This window comes from Sarcophilus harrisii, chromosome 3 (assembly GCF_902635505.1).
Source record: "Sarcophilus harrisii chromosome 3, mSarHar1.11, whole genome shotgun sequence".
NCBI classification, from domain to species: Eukaryota; Metazoa; Chordata; class Mammalia; order Dasyuromorphia; family Dasyuridae; genus Sarcophilus; species Sarcophilus harrisii.
Window position 1 is genome coordinate 589,695,878 of NC_045428.1, and position 16,988 is coordinate 589,712,865.

The window sequence follows — 16,988 nt, forward strand, 5'->3', positions numbered from 1 at the left end:
CCCAGATGCCTCACTTACTCCTTGCAGGATTATGGCCAAGTCCCCTCCTCTCAAGGGGTTGTGGTTCCTCTCTTTAATGATGGGGTTGAAGGAGATCAAAGGAGGGCATGGTGAAGCAGGCCCTTAATCCTCTAGCCCAGGCTGTTTGCTGCATTGCCCAGGCTCGGGAGCTCTGAGCCGAGTGGACGATGCCCACCGGGCATGAAGCCTGGCACCAATACAGCGAACCCTCAGCATGCCGAGGGAGGGGCAATGACCCAGGTCAGACTCGGAGTGTTCAAGCTCCCGGGCCAACCCGGATCAGGAAATGAGTGGCCACTGTACTTTTGGCCCCAGTGAGCAGTGGAGAAGGACAGGGCACTTAGAACCCGGTGCAGTTGATGGCCATGTGACATTTCCTGCAAGATCTCCAGGCATTGCACTGCATGTTGAGACAGGTCCTTTCTTTGGGCCAAGCCTGACTGCTATGGGTTTTTTCTCCTCCTGCTTCATCCTGTCCCCTGCTGCCCTTACTTACCTGAGGCCCCAGGAATAAGGGTCTCTAGCCCACCTTGACTCTTGGCCCTCAGGGCCCTAAAAGGCTGACCTGGGGGTGACGAGGGCAGTCAGCCCCTTTGAATTTGCTTTATCGAGAGACTACATAGGTTTGGAGGGGCCCCACTTCTCTTTAAAGAGGCTTCCTGGGGCCTGGCGGGGAGGTTCCACCCAGGTCCCTTTTTTCCTGGGCAGAGGTGAGAAGGCCCCACCCTGGCTCCGGGGAAACAGCTCCCTTCTGGGTGTGTGCTGTGTTCTTGGGGGCAGGGAGGTGGTTCTTTCAGGCAGCCACCACCAGGCCAATTATTCTATCTGGAGTCAGGGTAGGGAAGAAAATGGCAGCCAGAAGGGGAAGGAGACTAAGTCACACCCACCTGACACCAGTTGGGTCCCAGAGTTTTCTACAGCGGGGGAGGACCTGCCCTCCTCTGGGTGGGCGGGATTTCTATATACTCGTGTATTTGGATGGGGGAGAAGGGGAGGGTGACATGGGTAAGTCCCGTTTAGTGCAGGGTCTGCACAGGCAAGGGGAACTATGTTTCCATTTCAAGCCCAACTGGAGAGAAAACTGGGCAGCTGGTCCGCCCCACTCCCTCCAACTTACACACTGATTTCTAAGTGGCCAGAAATTGATAGTCAAGACAGACGTCTTTCCCCTTCTACACACTCTTTGCCCAGGGTGATCCCAAGCCCAGTCCATGTTCCTCTTCCACCCAGCAGGTGACCCTAAGTCTGGCCTGAACTCTGGGGAGGGGGACAAGGGAGTGTTCTTTGCAAAGGTTAAGGCTCCATCTGCCCTCGGGGCTGACTCATGTCATTCATTCGCTTCACCTGCTACTCCCATCTCCCTCAGACCTCCCTCATTCCTTAACACTCCCTCCTCTGAACCCTCCCCACATCCGGCTTCTTCGTGCCAGCCGGTGCAGGGGTCAGGGTCAGCAGAGGTGGGCTGGAGGGGAAACTAGTCCTGCAGTACGGAAGGGGGGAGGGAAGGCTTCCAGCCTTCTCCCTTTCCCCCACCCCCACCTGCTGTGGCCCCACCCTGGAGCTTGAGGGCAGCCTCACCCAGAAGGGAGTGGGCCCAATGGCCCTTGGACCAGCACTTGGGAGGGAGGGAGGAAGAGGGAGGGGCAGCTTGGATCCCCGCCTTAGGGCAAGAGACGGGCTTTGGCTGGCCCCCTCCCCACAACACAACCCTCCCTCAGTGGGAGAGCAAGCCTGCGCGGGCGCTCCCTCTAGTGGCCAGCCGGGAAACCGCAAGGATAGCAGCCTGGGTGCACTACTGGCTGCAGAGGAGAGAGGCTAAATCTCCTCCCCCTCCCGAGGGGCCCAGGGATGGGATCTGGGAAGCAGCAAGAGGCAGGGCCAGGAAGTAAAGGGCTTTTATTTAACAAGTTGGCTGTGAGGGGAAACAAAAGGCAGGAAAAAGGGGACAATAGGCACAAGGAGCTACTGGGAAGAGGCCATGATGCTGGAAACACCTAGAAGGAGAAATGGAAAAGCAGAGTCAGGATGGGGGGGCGGGCCATGCACAGGAGCCCTCTCCTCCCCGGGCAGAGCTCTAGCTTCAAGGCCCTACCCTCCCTTCCCCAGCCAGAAAGGATTTCCTGGGAAGGGGGGGCGGGAGCAGTGCAAGACACTGGGACTCCCTCAAAGAGGGACCTGGGGTCCCCTCTCTATTCCATTTTCTGTATCCAGTGACCAAGCCAGGGGTGGAGTCCCTGGTGCAATCTGCCTGGCAGGTACGCCCACTGCCCCACCTCTACCCCCCACCCAGATGTGGAGATGCTCACTCTCAAAGTCGATCTTTTCCACAATGTTCTTGGGCTTGATGCTCTCCTCTTGACTGCAAATGAAAACCTGTCCTGCTTCGTTGGAGCTCCAGCCATATTTGCTCATCCACACTTTCAGCTGGTTGTCTGAAATGCAAGAGGGAAGTCAGAGGGAGACTGGGTGCCATTCCATCTTCCTGGGAGCCACCCCCCCTCCCCCAGCTGGATCAGAAGCAAGGACAACCCAACAAAGGGACAAGTCTTGGAAAAAGGACTGAGACAGCTGGGATTTGGAGATGCCCACCCCCATTTCAGGTCCCCACTCAAGGCCTTGGCCCCCTTCCTTTACCCCCCCCCTCCAATTAATCACACATCATCTTGTATGATCCTTTATTTCATGTAAGTCTTCTATCTCCAAGAAGACCCTTGAGGGCAGCTCCTGTGCTATCTATGAAGGTGAGCACACTGTATCTGCACTATCAGACCTCACAGAAGCTTGGCTTTGGTGCTCCCACCTCATCTCAGTTCTCAGTCACTGCCTCTCCTCCCAAAGCCTCCCTTTTCTGAGTCCTATTTCAGGGCTCACAGCCCTTTGTCACCCAAAAGGGGCACTGCTTGGGTTTAACGCCACCACAATAGTGCCTCTCTCTTCAAGCCTTCTGGCTTCCTTTTGTGCCTCATTTTCCTTCGTTAGACTATAAGCTTCTCAAGGGCAGGTATCATTCTTTTCTTATTTGTATCCCCGGTGCTCAGCATATGCTGTAGATGTTTATTATTACACTGTATTATTCTCCCCAAATATTAAACTCATATAGTAATGCCTTGTCATTCTGTGAGTTCTGGCAAACTATAAAACCAGGAAGTCTAGGGTGCCAGAGATCAGGTTTCACCCTATTGTTCCCTATCGACAAATGTTTTATAAATAAACGGACAAACAGAAAGCGTCCAAGGACTTATTGATGGGGTCCTGAGCTGCAGCACACAGCTGGTCTTGTGGATGATGAACACGCTCCCGAAAGGCACGGGTCCAGCCAAGGCGTGGCCCACACAGACAGAAATCCCGTGCTTGCCTCTGTAGGCAGGCCTTACCTGACAGATCTCCCAGCATCTCAGCAAGCAGCCAGCGGTCAATATGCTGATACGTGATGCCCACCACGTGGCAGATAACTGGGGAGAGGAAAGGGGAAGAGGGTTAGGAGGCAGTCTCCCTCTTGGGGAGTTACTGACTCCCCATCTCAACTAGCCCCTCCCCACTCACTTCAACTAGAGGGGACCAGGGAGGGTTTTCTCACATTTTCGGACTGAGTCTTCAAAGCCTGTGATGCCATTAAGGAGAAGGAGATCCATATTCTCATCCAGGGCATGCTGTAAAAGAGACATGTTACTGAACTGAGCTGGAGAGGATACCGATTAGGTCCACTCCAAATTTATGTTAAAACAATTTCATCTGAGCCCTTGCAGCAGCAAGGCAATTCTTTGGCATCTCCTTAATTAATTTACCAGATTGCTTATCAGTAGCTTCTCCAAACTTTAAACCTCCCGTGGCTCCCCCTGGCTCCACTTTCAGAGAGAACCCTCTGCCTCATAGTTCACTATCACCCCAACTCTCATTTATCCTCAATCCCTGTTTCTTCTACCCATAAACATGTCTCTCCCTCATCTCACACCTCAGAAGGGGGGTTAATATGAGAACTATTGAATTATAGGAATATGAATATATGTGTCTATATATATGAACATGTATATGTATCTCACCTCAGAAGGCGGGGTTCATGTGAGAACTATTGAATTATAGGAATATGTATATGTATATATAAATATATATAATGTGCATATACACACACACATGCCTCCTAGCCAAACTGCTTGAGATAGCTAACTTCAGCTTCCACTTCCTTTCCTCTCGCTCTCCACAATTTGGCTCCTGACCTCGGCATTCCACTGAAAACTGCTCTCTCCAAAGTCAACCCTGTTGTCAAATCTCCCCCTCCTCCTCCATCTTCCTGCAGCTGCTGCCATCTTCGCTCTTTCCTGACTCGGTTTCTGGGCCACTGCTCTTTCTGGTCTTTTTCCCTTCAAGGTACCAGCCTCTTTTGGCCTTCTGCTGGATCTGCATCCAGCTTACTACTGATCGGCACACAGGCCATTCTTTTAGCCTCTTGGGAATCTCATCAGCTCTTGTGGATTCAATGACCATTTTTCTGCTGATGATTCTCAGATCTATCTATCCAGTCCTAACCTCTCTCATGACCTCTGGGCTCACATCCCTAATTGACTGCAGGACATGATTAGATTGGATTCCAGTAAACACAGTATGTCCAAGCCAGAACTCATTCTTTCCCCCCCTCCTATCACTGTGGAGGGTACTACTACTCTTCTGTCCCTGTGCCTCACAACCTGGGAGTTCTGCATCACCCCATCCCCTTTCAGGTCATGCTATTTTCACCTTTCAGTTTTGATGTAATCCCTCCTCTCCTACATATCACCCTTTGGCTTCTGCATCAATACCTGCCATAGTCTGTTATGACTTCCTTGCCCCCCCCCCAACCCGGTTTCTCCCAACTCTAACCCATTCTCTCTTCAGTGATCAAAGCAGATTTCTCTAGCATGTAGGTCTAGGCCACTCAATTAGCTCCAGAGGCTCCTTATTGCTTCCGAGATAACCCAGAAGCTTCTGTTTGGCTTTTAAAAGCCTTCACAGCCCAGCCATTTCCTGCCCTGTCCAACCCCACTCCCCTCCAGAGATACTGGGCTCCTTGCTATTCCTCAAATAGGTCACTCCATCTCCCACACAGCTACTGGTTCCTTGAATGCTTCCTCCCCTCTTCCCCCCCCCGCTTCCTTTAGATTGCAGCCTAATCCCGGCCAGCTCTCTGGAATTTCCCTTGGATTTGGCCTGGTGCATTCTGTTTGCACAGGACTGTTTTCTTGGCCTCTGCCCCCCACCTCCTGAAAGACACACAAAGTTACTGGCTTTTTTTTTTTTTTAAATTAAAAGTGCCTAGCCCTTAACATGCTGCGGGGAATACAAGGGACATTCAATAAGTGTTTGTTGCCTGACTTATCTACTATCCCACTGGCCCTTTCTGAACCAGGAATATATATGCTGGGCAACAGATATGGCTGAAAAGAGAACACCTTTGCTCGTGCTCCAGAGATCAAGAAATGAACCGGAAGGGCCTCAGATCATCCCAGAAGCAAACTCCACTCTGCAGAAAAGGGTGGGAAGCCTGGAAAGGGCACCCAGAATGGCAGATGGGAGAACAGAGGCGGGAAGGCAGATTTCAACTTCCCAACCCCTGGGCTGGGCCAGCAGGGACTGTGGGGGCTGGGAGGGTTGCTGCTTGTGTGTAGGGCAGAGGGCTCTGGACTCAGACCCATCCCCAGCCAGTCTCTCTCCCCACCCTGAGCTGGGCCAAAGACGTGTGCATTGGGAATGGAGGACAGCTCACCCAGAATGCTTGGAAATGACAGGTCTCTAGCAAGTCCCCCAAATACAGGATCTGCCTGATGGGCTGCTCTTCTTGCTGAGATGGGGAAGCATTAAGGAAAATAATCTCTCAGACACTGGGGGTGGGATAAGACATACAGTCCTGAATCCTTCAGAAACCTCCCCAAACAGCAATGAGCTTCCAGGGGGTGGGCCTTAGGAAAATAGACCAATCGCCAGAAACCCCTGAGGGGAACCAATGAGAGTGGACAAGAGAGACAATCACAACCAGAAGGGCAGGGATGGCATTGGGAGAGCTCCTAAGAAAGTAATGAAGGGCTTACTCTCAGTCCAGCTTCTTGAGGCCCCAAGGACCCCAAAGCCTTGCTGAGCCCCACACCCCTTCCCCTGCCTCACTTCACCAGCGGTGGAAGGATACGTGAGCCTGGTCGATCATGCACTTGCACAGAGTGAAGTCCGTGTGGGGGAGATTGGTGAGGGCCTTCAGTAGAATCTGGGCTGTCACTGTGGTCTGAAAGAAGGCCGGGTTGAATTGATATCTGAAAAAAAGGGGACAGGAAGGCCTCAGAGGTGGGTGCCAGCAGGGGCTGCCTCCCCCCACCCCTTAAACAATTCTCATCTGGTCCCAAGGCCGAACTTCTGGAGGACAGGGCCAGTCCCAGCCAGGCATTGGGCTCCCCTAGGGAGCCCAAAGCACTTCTTTAATGGATGCTGGGGATCTGGGCATGCCCTACCAGCTATCATCCACACGTGTGAGTACCCACCCACCACAGAAATTCTCCAAAGGAGAAGCCAAGACCACCCGGGGTTCTGGTTCCCTACACTCCCAAGTATCTCAGGTGAGATCAGTTTGTGCTCGGTGGGAAAAGAAACGCAGAAATTATTCCCTTGTGGAAAAAAGGGGGGTGCCAAAGCCAAGCGCTGTCCCCATCCCCCTTCCCCCACCTCCCCAGCTGTCTTAGTTCTGTTGTATTCTCAGCAGAAGAGAGAGGAAGGCTACTCACTTATGTTGCTAATAATAAGAGCTAATCAACATCCCCTAGGGATGGGGGAGGAACTAAGGCACCCGTGCTGGGGTGCACCCAGGGGAGCTCTTCACCTCCACTGCCCCTGAAAACATGTCTTTAAGAAGAGACAGGATGGCTGAACTGGCTAGGCTGCAGAAAGGACTCTTGGCTGGGGCTGGACTAGACAGCCCAGGAGACTTCCCTCTCCCCCCACACAGATCGACCTCGAATCTTACATGAAAAGATATGTAAAATTGTGTGCACATTGTCTCCGTGTCTGCCCAAAGTGCTTGGCCCATGACCTTTGGGCATCTGGCCCCTGACTTGTAAAGCTGTTGGCCCTTGAGGCCACAGGTCAAACAGTGTCCCAGCTCGGGGTTACAGAGCCAGTGCCCACTTGGTACTCACAGCTTTAGCACAGCCAAGTTGGCTTCCAGATCATAGGCGTTCTCCTTGGCCTGGGTCTCCACGTAGCGTTCCAGGGTGGCCAGGTTCTCAGGGTTGTACCTGGGAAGAGGAAGGTACAGCAGGGATGAGGGACAGGACACTCTCCCCTATAAGGACACTTCTCTTTGGGCCAATTCAATGGTAAACAAACACTCTTAAATAAAGGGGTTAGACTAGGGGGCCTCTGAGAGCCCTCCTTCTGCTCTGGATCTGTGTGGTCTAAGACAGGCCTCATGTGGTGGGCACCATCTTGGAGGAGCTGGCTTCAATTTTCATGTCTATCCCTTTCTACCTGTGTGACCCTGTGGAACACAATCTTTCTTGTCTAGAAAATAAGGAGGTTAGAGAATAATGATGGCGGCTAGCATTCAAAACAGCACTTCAAAGAGCCGCTTACCTCAGCGGCTCCTCCTAAAAGGCAGGGAGGATGCTATTACCACCCCCATTTAATAGAAGAAGAAAATGAGTCACAGAGAAGTGATCTGCCCAGAGTCTCAGTCATTGAAGTGAGAGGAAGGCAGGATTCCAGTTCGGGCCCTTCCTCCCTACACCACCCTTGGACCTCAGCCGCCCAACTCCAGCTGCCCAACCCCCAAGCCATCCTCAGTTAAAGCAGTTCTCGAGGTCCAGAGACCTCACAATACTGCTCCTGATCCACATCTCTCCTAGCTTCCTAAGGCTTCTGGGATAAATAAAACTACTTTCACTTTGTGCATTTATTTCATGTAGAACATATCTCCCTAACCACTTCTTCTGTCTTTTTTGCTAGATCTCCCCCCAGGCCATGACAATAGCCATGGGCATCCCCAAGGGCTCTGTCCTGGGCTTTCCTCTTCCTCCCTACATCTTCACTTGGTGATCTATCTATCCCATGGATTCAGTTATCTTCACACTGGTGACTTCAAATCCACTTCTCCAGCCCTAATCTACCTCTCTGCTGACCTGAAGGCTGGCACCTGGACATGCTAAACAGGACAGCTCCTAGACACCTTAAAATGAATTTATCTGAGAGCGAAGTCACCAAGCTCTCTCCTCTTCCTGCCGAAGGCACCACCACTTTCCCCTCATCCTCTCCTAGTCCCACAAGCAAGCAGTGGCCATTTCTACCTTTACGACTACTGAAACATGTCCCCTTCTCTCCTCCGAGCCTGGACTTTTCAGCAGCTCCCATCATTCTTCTATTCAATCCACCAGTGTTGCCAGGAGCAGGTATACTAAGTCCTTTGTCCTAGGCTGGCCCCCTATGTCCTCTTCGATCAGGGGACCCAGCTCCTGGCTGTTTCACAAACAGGACCCTCCATGTCTGGGCTCCAGGCCTGGATCACCCTCCCTCCTCATCTCTGCCTCCTGGCTCCCTTGAGCTCCAGCCCAAATTCTTGTTCTATAAGAAGCTTCCTAACTTGTCCTGCCCTCAGTTTCCTTGGAACTTAAACAACAGGTGTGATCCTCCTGTTAGACTGTGAGCTCCTTGAGAACAAGGCTCTCTTCTGTGCTCCTTTATATCTCAGATGTGGCCCACGGTAACATTTAATAAATACCAGCTGACTGGCCAAACTTCTTCACAAACTGGTCCCAAGCTCTCTCCAGGCTCATGATGCATCACTCTGCCTCCCAAGCTCTCCATCGAGGCCCAATGGACCTAAGCTGCTACTTTCTGTACATGCTGCTGTTTTATCTCCAGAGCCTCTGTAGGCCCAAGGTGCCTCTTCTCCTTGGCCCTGTGGCTTCCACCTCCCACAGGAGACTGTTCCTGGTCTCCCCAGCACTGGACATTCCCTCTTCACACTCAACACCCTGGCTGGTACAAAACAGAGTAGCCTTACTCCCGAGGCAAAGTTCTCATAGTGCACCTCCCATCTTCTCCAGCAGAGGAGGAGGTATACTTGGTGTAGTTATAAATCGACTTTAATGTGATGCTATAAAAAAGAAAGTGGGGTGGAAGTGATTGTACTGGGAGAAGAAGAAAGGCAAATTAAAGTAAATTATACTTGAGGGAAACAAAGGAGGGAGATGAACATTGTTTGAATCTTAATTTCATCAGATTTGGCTCAAAGAGGGAATAACACATATGCTTAAATTTAGTATAGAAATTTGTCTCCCCCTATAAGGTATTAGGAGGGGAAAGGGAAAAGGAAAGGAGGAAGCTAATAGAAGGGAAGCCAGAAATAAAAGGGGAAAGAAATAAAAAAGGGGGGGAAACTGAAAAAAGATAGGGCAAATTGAGGGAGGTGAACAATACACTCGTGAGGAGGGAAAGAGTGAAAGCAAAGAGAAAAGTACAACTAGGGAAAACTAGGATAGTGGAAAATAAAAAATTAGTAATTTAAATTGTGAAAGTGAATGGGACGAACTCTTCCATAAAACAGAAGCATATAGCAAACTGGATTAAAAGCCACAATCCTACAATATGTGGTTTATAAGAAATACATTAGAAACTGAGAGATACAGAGTAAAGGTAAAAAGTTGGAGTGGAATCTATTATGCTTCAAATGTAGTTAAAAAAACACATCAAGGGTATCAATCCTGATCTCAGATCAAGAAAAAGCAAAAAGACACCTAATTAAAAGAGATAAGGAAGGAAACTACATCTTGCTAAAGGATACCATAGATAATGAAGAAATATCAATACTAAACATATATACACCAAGTAGTATAATATCCACATTTTTTGTAATTTAATTTTTTAAATAAAGCTTTTTATTTTCAAAACACCATGCACCCACAATTTTAGAGAAGTTAAGCGAGTTGCAAGAAAAAAAAAGAACAAAATTATATTAGTGGGGGATTTCAATCTCCATCTTTCAGAATAAGATAAAATAAATGAAAAAGAAGTTAATGAGGTGAATAGAATTTTAAAGTTAGGTATGACTGAGGCACCTACACAAAAACTGATCAAGTATTAGGGCATAAAAGCCTCACAATCAAATGCAGAAAGGCATTAGTAGTAAATAAATCCTTTTCAGATCATTTTATAATAAAAAATTATGTGAAATAAAGAACCATGGAAAAATAGACCAAAAAGTAATTGGCAATTAAATATTCCAATCCTAAAGAAGAATAAGTGGGTAAAACAAATCATTGAAACAATAAATAATTTCATCTAAGAGCATGAAAATGAGGTAACATACCAAAACTTATGGGATGCCAGCCAAAGCAGTTCTCAAGGGAAATTTTGTATCATTAGATGCTTACATGAATAAAATAAAATATCAATGAATAAATTAAAAATCCCCAATTAGAAAATTAGAATTAGAAAATCAAAGGACAGATTAAAAAATTGAAAACTTTTGAACTAATAAACAAAATTAAGAGTTGGTTTCATGAAAAAGAAAAACCAACAAAATAGATAAACCTTTGGTTAATTTGATTAGAAAAAGAAAACCAAATTATCAGTATCAAAAATATTTTTGGAGGTGAGGTGGAGGAAAATAGAGGGTATGGGTTTTCCCCTCAGACTCCCATCTACAAGGGTGTTTGAGGTTAAATCTGGGAGCAATTTATCATCAATGAAGAGGAAATTAAAGCAATAATTAGAGCTATTTGCCCAATTGTATGCCAATAAATCTGATAATCTAAGTGAAACAGATGAATACTTACAGAAATTTATTCCTCTTTGCAGATGATCTATAATGGTATACTTAGAGTATCTTAGAAAATTAACTAAGAACTACTAGAAACAATAACTTTAGCAAAATTGCAGGATATGAAATAAACCCACATAAGTCATTAGTTGACATGTCTATAGGTTACCAACAAAGTCGGCTGCAGCAAGAGATAGAAAGAGAAATCCCACTTAAAATAACTGTAGAAAATTATACAAATTATAAAATATTACATATACATATACTATTAAATTACAAAGTATTTAGGAGTCTACCTACCAAGACAAAACCAGGAAGTAAGTGAACACAATTACAAAATCCTTTCCACACAAATAAAATTAGATCTTAACAATTGGAAGATTATTAAGTGCTCATGGGTAGGCCCAAACTAACATTAAAAATGATAATTCTGGACCCACACTTAACACCGTATACCAAGATAAGATCAAAATGGGTCCATGATTTAGGCATAAAGAATGAGATTACAAATAAATTAGAGGAACATAGGATAGTTTATCTCTCAGACCTGTGGAGGAGGAAGAAATTTGTGACCAAAGATGAACTAGAGACATTTGATCACAAAATAGAAAATTTTGATTACATCAAATTAAAAAGCCTTTGTACAAACAAAACTAATGCAGACAAGATTAGAAGGGAAGCAACAAACTGGGAAAACATCTTCACAGTTAAAGGTTCTGATAAAGGCCTCATTTCCAAAATATATAGAGAACTGACTCTAATTTATAAGAAATCAAGCTATTCTCCAATTGATAAATGGTCAAAGGATGTGAACAGACAATTTTCAGATGATAAAATTGAAACTATTACCATTCATATAAAAGAGTGTTCCAAATCACTATTAATCAGAGAAATGCAAATTAAGACAAATCTGAGACACCACTACACACCTGTCAGATTGGCTAAGATGACAGGAAAAAATAATGATGAATGCTGGAGGGGATGTGGGAAAACTGGGACATTGATGCATTGTGGGTGGAGTTGTAAACGAATTCAACCATTCTGGAGAGCAATCTGGAATTATGCCCAAAAAGTTACCAAATTGTGCATACCCTTTGACCCAGCAGTGTCACTACTGGGCTTATACCCCAAAGAGATACTAAAGAAGGGAAAGGGACCTGTATGTGCCAAAATGTTTGTGGCAGCCCTGTTTGTAATGGCTAGAAACTGGAAACTGAATGGATGCCCATCAATTGGAGAATGGTTGGATAAATTGTGGTATATGAATGTTATAGAATATTATTGTTCTGTAAGATGACCAGCAGGATGAATACAGGGAGGCTTGGAGAGAATTACATGAACTGATGCTAAGTGAAATGAGCAGAACCAGGAGATCATTATATATTTCAACAAACGATACCATATGAAGATGTATTTTGATGGAAGTGGATTTCTTTGACAAAAAGACCTAATTCAGTTCCAATTGATCAATGATGGACAGAAGCAGCTACACCCAAAGAAAGAATACTGGGAAATGAATGTAAACTGTTTGCATTTTTGTTTTTCTTCCCAGGTTATTTTTACCTTCTGAATCCAATTCTCCCTGTGCAACAAGAGAACTGTTTGGTTCTGCACACATATATTGTATCTAGGATATATTGCAACATATTTAACATATATAGGACTGCTTGCCATCTAGGGGAGGGGGTGGAGGAAGAGAGGGAAAAAATCGGAACAGAAATGAGTGCAAGGGATAATGTTGTAAAAAAATTATCCTGGCATAGGTTCTGTCAATAAAAAGTTATTATAATTTAAAAAAAAGTACCAAAAAATGGTAATTAATCTACTTATTCAGTGCCATCCCAATCAAACAGCAAATAAATTATAGTTAAAAAAAATAACAAAATTCATCTGGAATAAAAGATCAAGCATTCCAAAGGAATTAATGGAAAAAGAAAATGCAAAGGAAGGTGCCCTAGCTGTATCAGACCTAAAATTATATCATAAAGCAAGGGTCATCAAAATTATTTGGTACTGGCTAAGAAACAGAGCAGTGGATCAGTGGAATAGGTTAGATTAGGTTCACAAGACACAATAGGCAATGACTGTAGTAATCTAGTGTTTGATAAGCCCAAAGACTTTAGCTTCTGGAATAAGAACTCAGTATTTGAGAAAAATTGCTGGGAAAACTGGAAAATAGCATGGCAGAACCTAGACATTGAATAAAATCTAAAACCTATACCAAAATAAAGTCAAAATAGGTTCATGATTTAGACATAAAGGACGATACTATAAATAAATTAGGAGAATAAGGGAGTTTTACCACATAGATCTGTGGAGAAGGAATTTATGAGCAAAGAACTAGAGAACATTATGAAATGCAAAAGGAATAATGGATCACATTAAATTAAAAAGATTTTGTACAAACAAAAACAATGCAGCCAAGATTGGAAGGGACGCAAAAAGGTGGGAAAAATTTTTTACATCTAATTGTTTCTGATAAAGGTTGCATTTCTAAAATAAGGGATTTGACTCAACTTTATAATATGGTAAACCATTTCTCCAATTGATAAATGGTCAAAGGATATTAACAGACTATTCTCAGACGAAGAAATGAAAATCATTTCTAACTATATGAAAAAATACTCTAAATCACTATTGATCAGAATAATGCAAATTAAGACAACTCTGAGGGACCATTTTATACCTCTCAGATTAGCTAAGATGCCAGGAAAAGATAATAAATATTGGAGGGTATGTGGGGAAAACTGAACACTAATGCCTTCTTGGTGGAGTTGTGAATTGATCCAACCATTCTGGAGAGCAATTTGCAACTATGCCCAATCATACTGGAACTATGCTACCAAACTGTATATAACCTCTGATCCAGCAGTGTCTTTACGGGGTCTGTATCCTAAAGAGATCATAAAAATGGGAAAAGGACCCATATATGCAAAATGTTTGTAGCAACCCTTTTTGTAGTGGCAAAGAACTGGAAATTGAGTAGGCACCTATCATTTGGGGAATGGCTCAATAAATTATGGTATATGAAATAGAATATTGTTTTATAAGAAATAACGAGCAGGCTGATTTCAGGAAAGACTTGCATGAACTGATGCTTACATGAAGTGAGTGGAATCAAGAGATCATTGTATACAACAAGATTATGTGATGGACTTGGATCTTTTCAAGAATGATGAGATTTGAGGCAATTCCAATAGACTTGTGATGGAAAGAGCCATTCTGCATCTAGAGAACTATGGACTCTGAATGTGAACCAAAGCAAAGTATTTTCATGTTGTTGTTTTCTTTTGTTCTCATTTTTTCCCCTTTGACCTTCTGAACCAATTTTTCTCATGTAGCATGACAAATATGGAAATGTTTAAAAGAATTATATGTGTTTATATTAGATTGCTTGCTGCCTATGGGAGGGGGTCATGAAAAATTCGGAGCACAAGGTTTTGCAAAGGTGAATGTTGAAAACTCTATGTATTTGGGAAAACAAAAAGCTATTAATTAAAAAAAGAAACCCCAAATCAAAAAACCTGTACTAGACCCTACCATCCTCTCACATGACCTTATTTTTCTGTTCTCAACTTTTAGAAAAACCGTTCTACACGGATGGCCTCCAATCTTACTTCTTAACCCTTCAGAAGCTGGCCAATAAGATCATGATGCCAGGGCTCAGGGTTCCCCTCTGCTTTCCTCCCATCACCACATCATCAAGTTAGGCAGCACTGCATACTTCTGGCCTAGATTTCTGCATCAGCTTCCTAATTCTCCATTTCTTGCCTCCCAACTCCAACACATTCTTCACGAGGCAATCAAAGTTATTTCTTTCAAGTGCAGGTCCGTCAGGACCCTGAGACTCCCTGCACACAAGCATGTGCCTGCTGGGTATCAGTCACTGTGCTGAGGGGTACAGAGAAGGGCAAGAAATCCCTGCTCGCAAGAAGCTTGATTTAGTAACATGAAAGTAACACAAATAAGACATAGGCAGAATACACATGATTCTTTCAAGGAGAAGGCGCCTGAAAAAGCTTTTATGCATTAGGTGGGATTTGGCCGAGATGTGAAGTCAGGAAAGTTAGGAAAGGAGTTGAGATGAGGATGAAAGGCATCCCCAGCCTGGAGTGCAAGGAGAGAAAATGCCTAGAGTCCGGGCGGTGGGAGCGTCTGGTGTGAGAGCAGCCAGTGGCACTGGATCAAATCTTGTGTGGGGAGGAATAAAGCACGAAAGGCCAGGTTACAAAGGGTTTTAAGAGCCAGAGAATTTTATATTTGATTCCGGAGGTAATAGGGAGCCAGAGGAGCTTAATGAATGGGGGAGAATAGTCAGATCTGTACTTCAGGAAGATCAATTTGACAGTTGAATGGAGAGATAGGTAAGCGGCGTGGGGAGAGACTCGGGTTAGGAGACCCACTAGCAGGCCACTAGCCCAGGTCCAAGTGTGAGCCGCGAGCCCCTGGCAGCAGCGTTGGAAGAGATGTCACAAAGGTGGAAGGGACGGGAGGCGGCGGGGATGGCTCCTAGGTTGGTTAACTGGGAGAACGGCGGTATCCTCAACAGCAAGAGGGAAATTAGGAAGAGGGGAAGGGGAATAAAGTCACAGGCCGAGTTCAGGGCAGCTGGAGAACATGCAGGCAGCGAGGTGGCTCAGGGGACAGAACGCAGAGTCCAGAGTCAGGAAGGCCCGAGATGACTCTGGGCAAGTCACGAAGCCCGTTTGCCTCGCTCTACTGGAGAAAGAAATGGCAAACCTGCGTCTTCTTCTCTGCCAAGAAAATGCCCTGCGTGAACAGTGCGGCCAAGAAGTCCAGGAAGCAGCTGAGATCGGGCCATGCGACTCTCCCCTCCCCTTCCAGCCTTCCTTCTGGTCTCAACTAAACCCCACCTAGTGAAATCTCAGCTGAAATCCCATCTTCTGCCCGGAGCCGGGGATGCCGACTTTAAGTGCTGCCTCAGATCCTAGCCGGTGACCCTAGGCGAGCCACTGCACCTCATCTGCCTCCTAGAATTGCCCAGGGCCAAACGAGATGCCTCTGTGAGGGCGCTCAGCACACAGCGGGCACTTAACGCGCCTTCCCTTGCTCCCCTGCAGGAAGCCTCCCGGCTGCCGCACACATCTGCCTGCAGCTAGCCTCATCCCCACGGCCCCAAGGCCCGTTGCTCCTCTCCACGCCATCCGCGAAGACCCTCTTCCGGCCCCTTGCGTCCCAGAAGCCACCGGCCCGGGCCGCTCTCGCTCCTCCCGCCCGCGCTCCCAGGAAGGGGGCGCTGCAGCCTTCCTCCCCAGGCTGCCCACCGTCAGCTGGTGATCGGCACCTGTGTGGCGCCTTAGGCGCGTGGCTTCCGGGAACGAAGCCTCGCCGCCGCGGAGTTGTTTATGCGCCGCTGGGAAGGGCCTTGAGCGCCGCCCCCACCCGGGAAACCCCGACCCGCCGGTCCCGCCCTTCCCCGTCCCTACCTGTCGATTCCCTTGAGCAGCTTGCCCACGTTGGCACGCATCTGCTCGAACAGAGCCATGTCCTCCTCCTGTTCGAAAGCAGAAGCGGACGCCGAGGCCGAGTCCGGATCAGTAACCGGAACCGGAAGGTGCGCGGAGGACGGAACCCCTCCCTCCCCGAAGACGCCGTCGGCCGCATGGTCGTCAATCTCTTCCGGAGGGGGTGGGGGAGGCGGCGGTGCAGGAGGCGGTGGAGGAGGATGCTTCCGGGTCCCGCGTGGCTTCCTCTTCCGGGTCCGTTCCATTCTAGCGCGTGCGCACTCGCACCGAGGGAGAGCGAGCGAGCGAGCGAGTACCCGCCGAGAGGAAGGTGGGGAAAAATCCCTCGGAAGCCAGTGCGCAGGCGTACCCGGTCTCGCTCGCCTTTCTCCCCCTCCCCCTAGTGTTACTCAGTCCCCCTCCCCCTCCGAGTGGGCGGGACCCAAGCTTTTCATTGTTGCCCCTCCCCGCCGGCTCGGTCACGTGGCAGGAGGCGGCGGTGTCAGAGACCCGCGAGCGTCCCGCGGTCCGGGTTCACACGTACTTTGAGCCCACGTGGGAGTTTCAGTTGTCCGCCTCCAGCGCGATCCCCTACCTGTTCCCCCCTCCAGGTGTCCCCCCCCCATCTCCCGGTGCCCCGTTATCCCTCGGACACCCGCCCCCCTCCTCTCCCCGTGCACGTCCCATGGAGAGCCGGGAAGGGGGGAAGGGCGGCCGTCAATAAATGACTC

General features: G+C 47.4%; 1 protein-coding gene across 1 annotated transcript; it reads right to left on the minus strand.

Annotated features, from left to right (window-relative positions):
• Positions 1–1,900: 1,900 nt before the first annotated feature.
• EIF3K (eukaryotic translation initiation factor 3 subunit K) lies at positions 1,901–16,639 on the minus strand. The gene is made up of 8 exons (XM_031963150.1): positions 16,240–16,639; positions 7,173–7,271; positions 6,176–6,296; positions 5,759–5,833; positions 3,599–3,671; positions 3,396–3,473; positions 2,328–2,453; positions 1,901–2,015 (listed from the first exon to the last, which is right to left on the minus strand). The coding sequence occupies exons 1-8, from the start codon at positions 16,521–16,523 to the stop codon at positions 1,984–1,986; spliced, it is 888 nt and encodes a 295-aa protein (XP_031819010.1). The 5' UTR covers positions 16,524–16,639; the 3' UTR covers positions 1,901–1,983.
• Positions 16,640–16,988: the final 349 nt, after the last annotated feature.

Coding starts and splice junctions, on each gene's coding strand:
- EIF3K (XM_031963150.1), bottom strand. CDS start 16,523: ATGGAACGGACCCGGAAGAGGAAGCCACGCGGGACCCGGAAGCATCCT. Junction 7,272..16,239: donor CTGCTCAAGGGAATCGACAG/GTAGGGACGGGG, acceptor TCCTCTTCCCAG/GTACAACCCTGAGAACCTGG. Junction 3,672..5,758: donor GTCATTTCCAAGCATTCTGG/GTGAGCTGTCCT, acceptor TCTCTTTTACAG/CATGCCCTGGATGAGAATAT.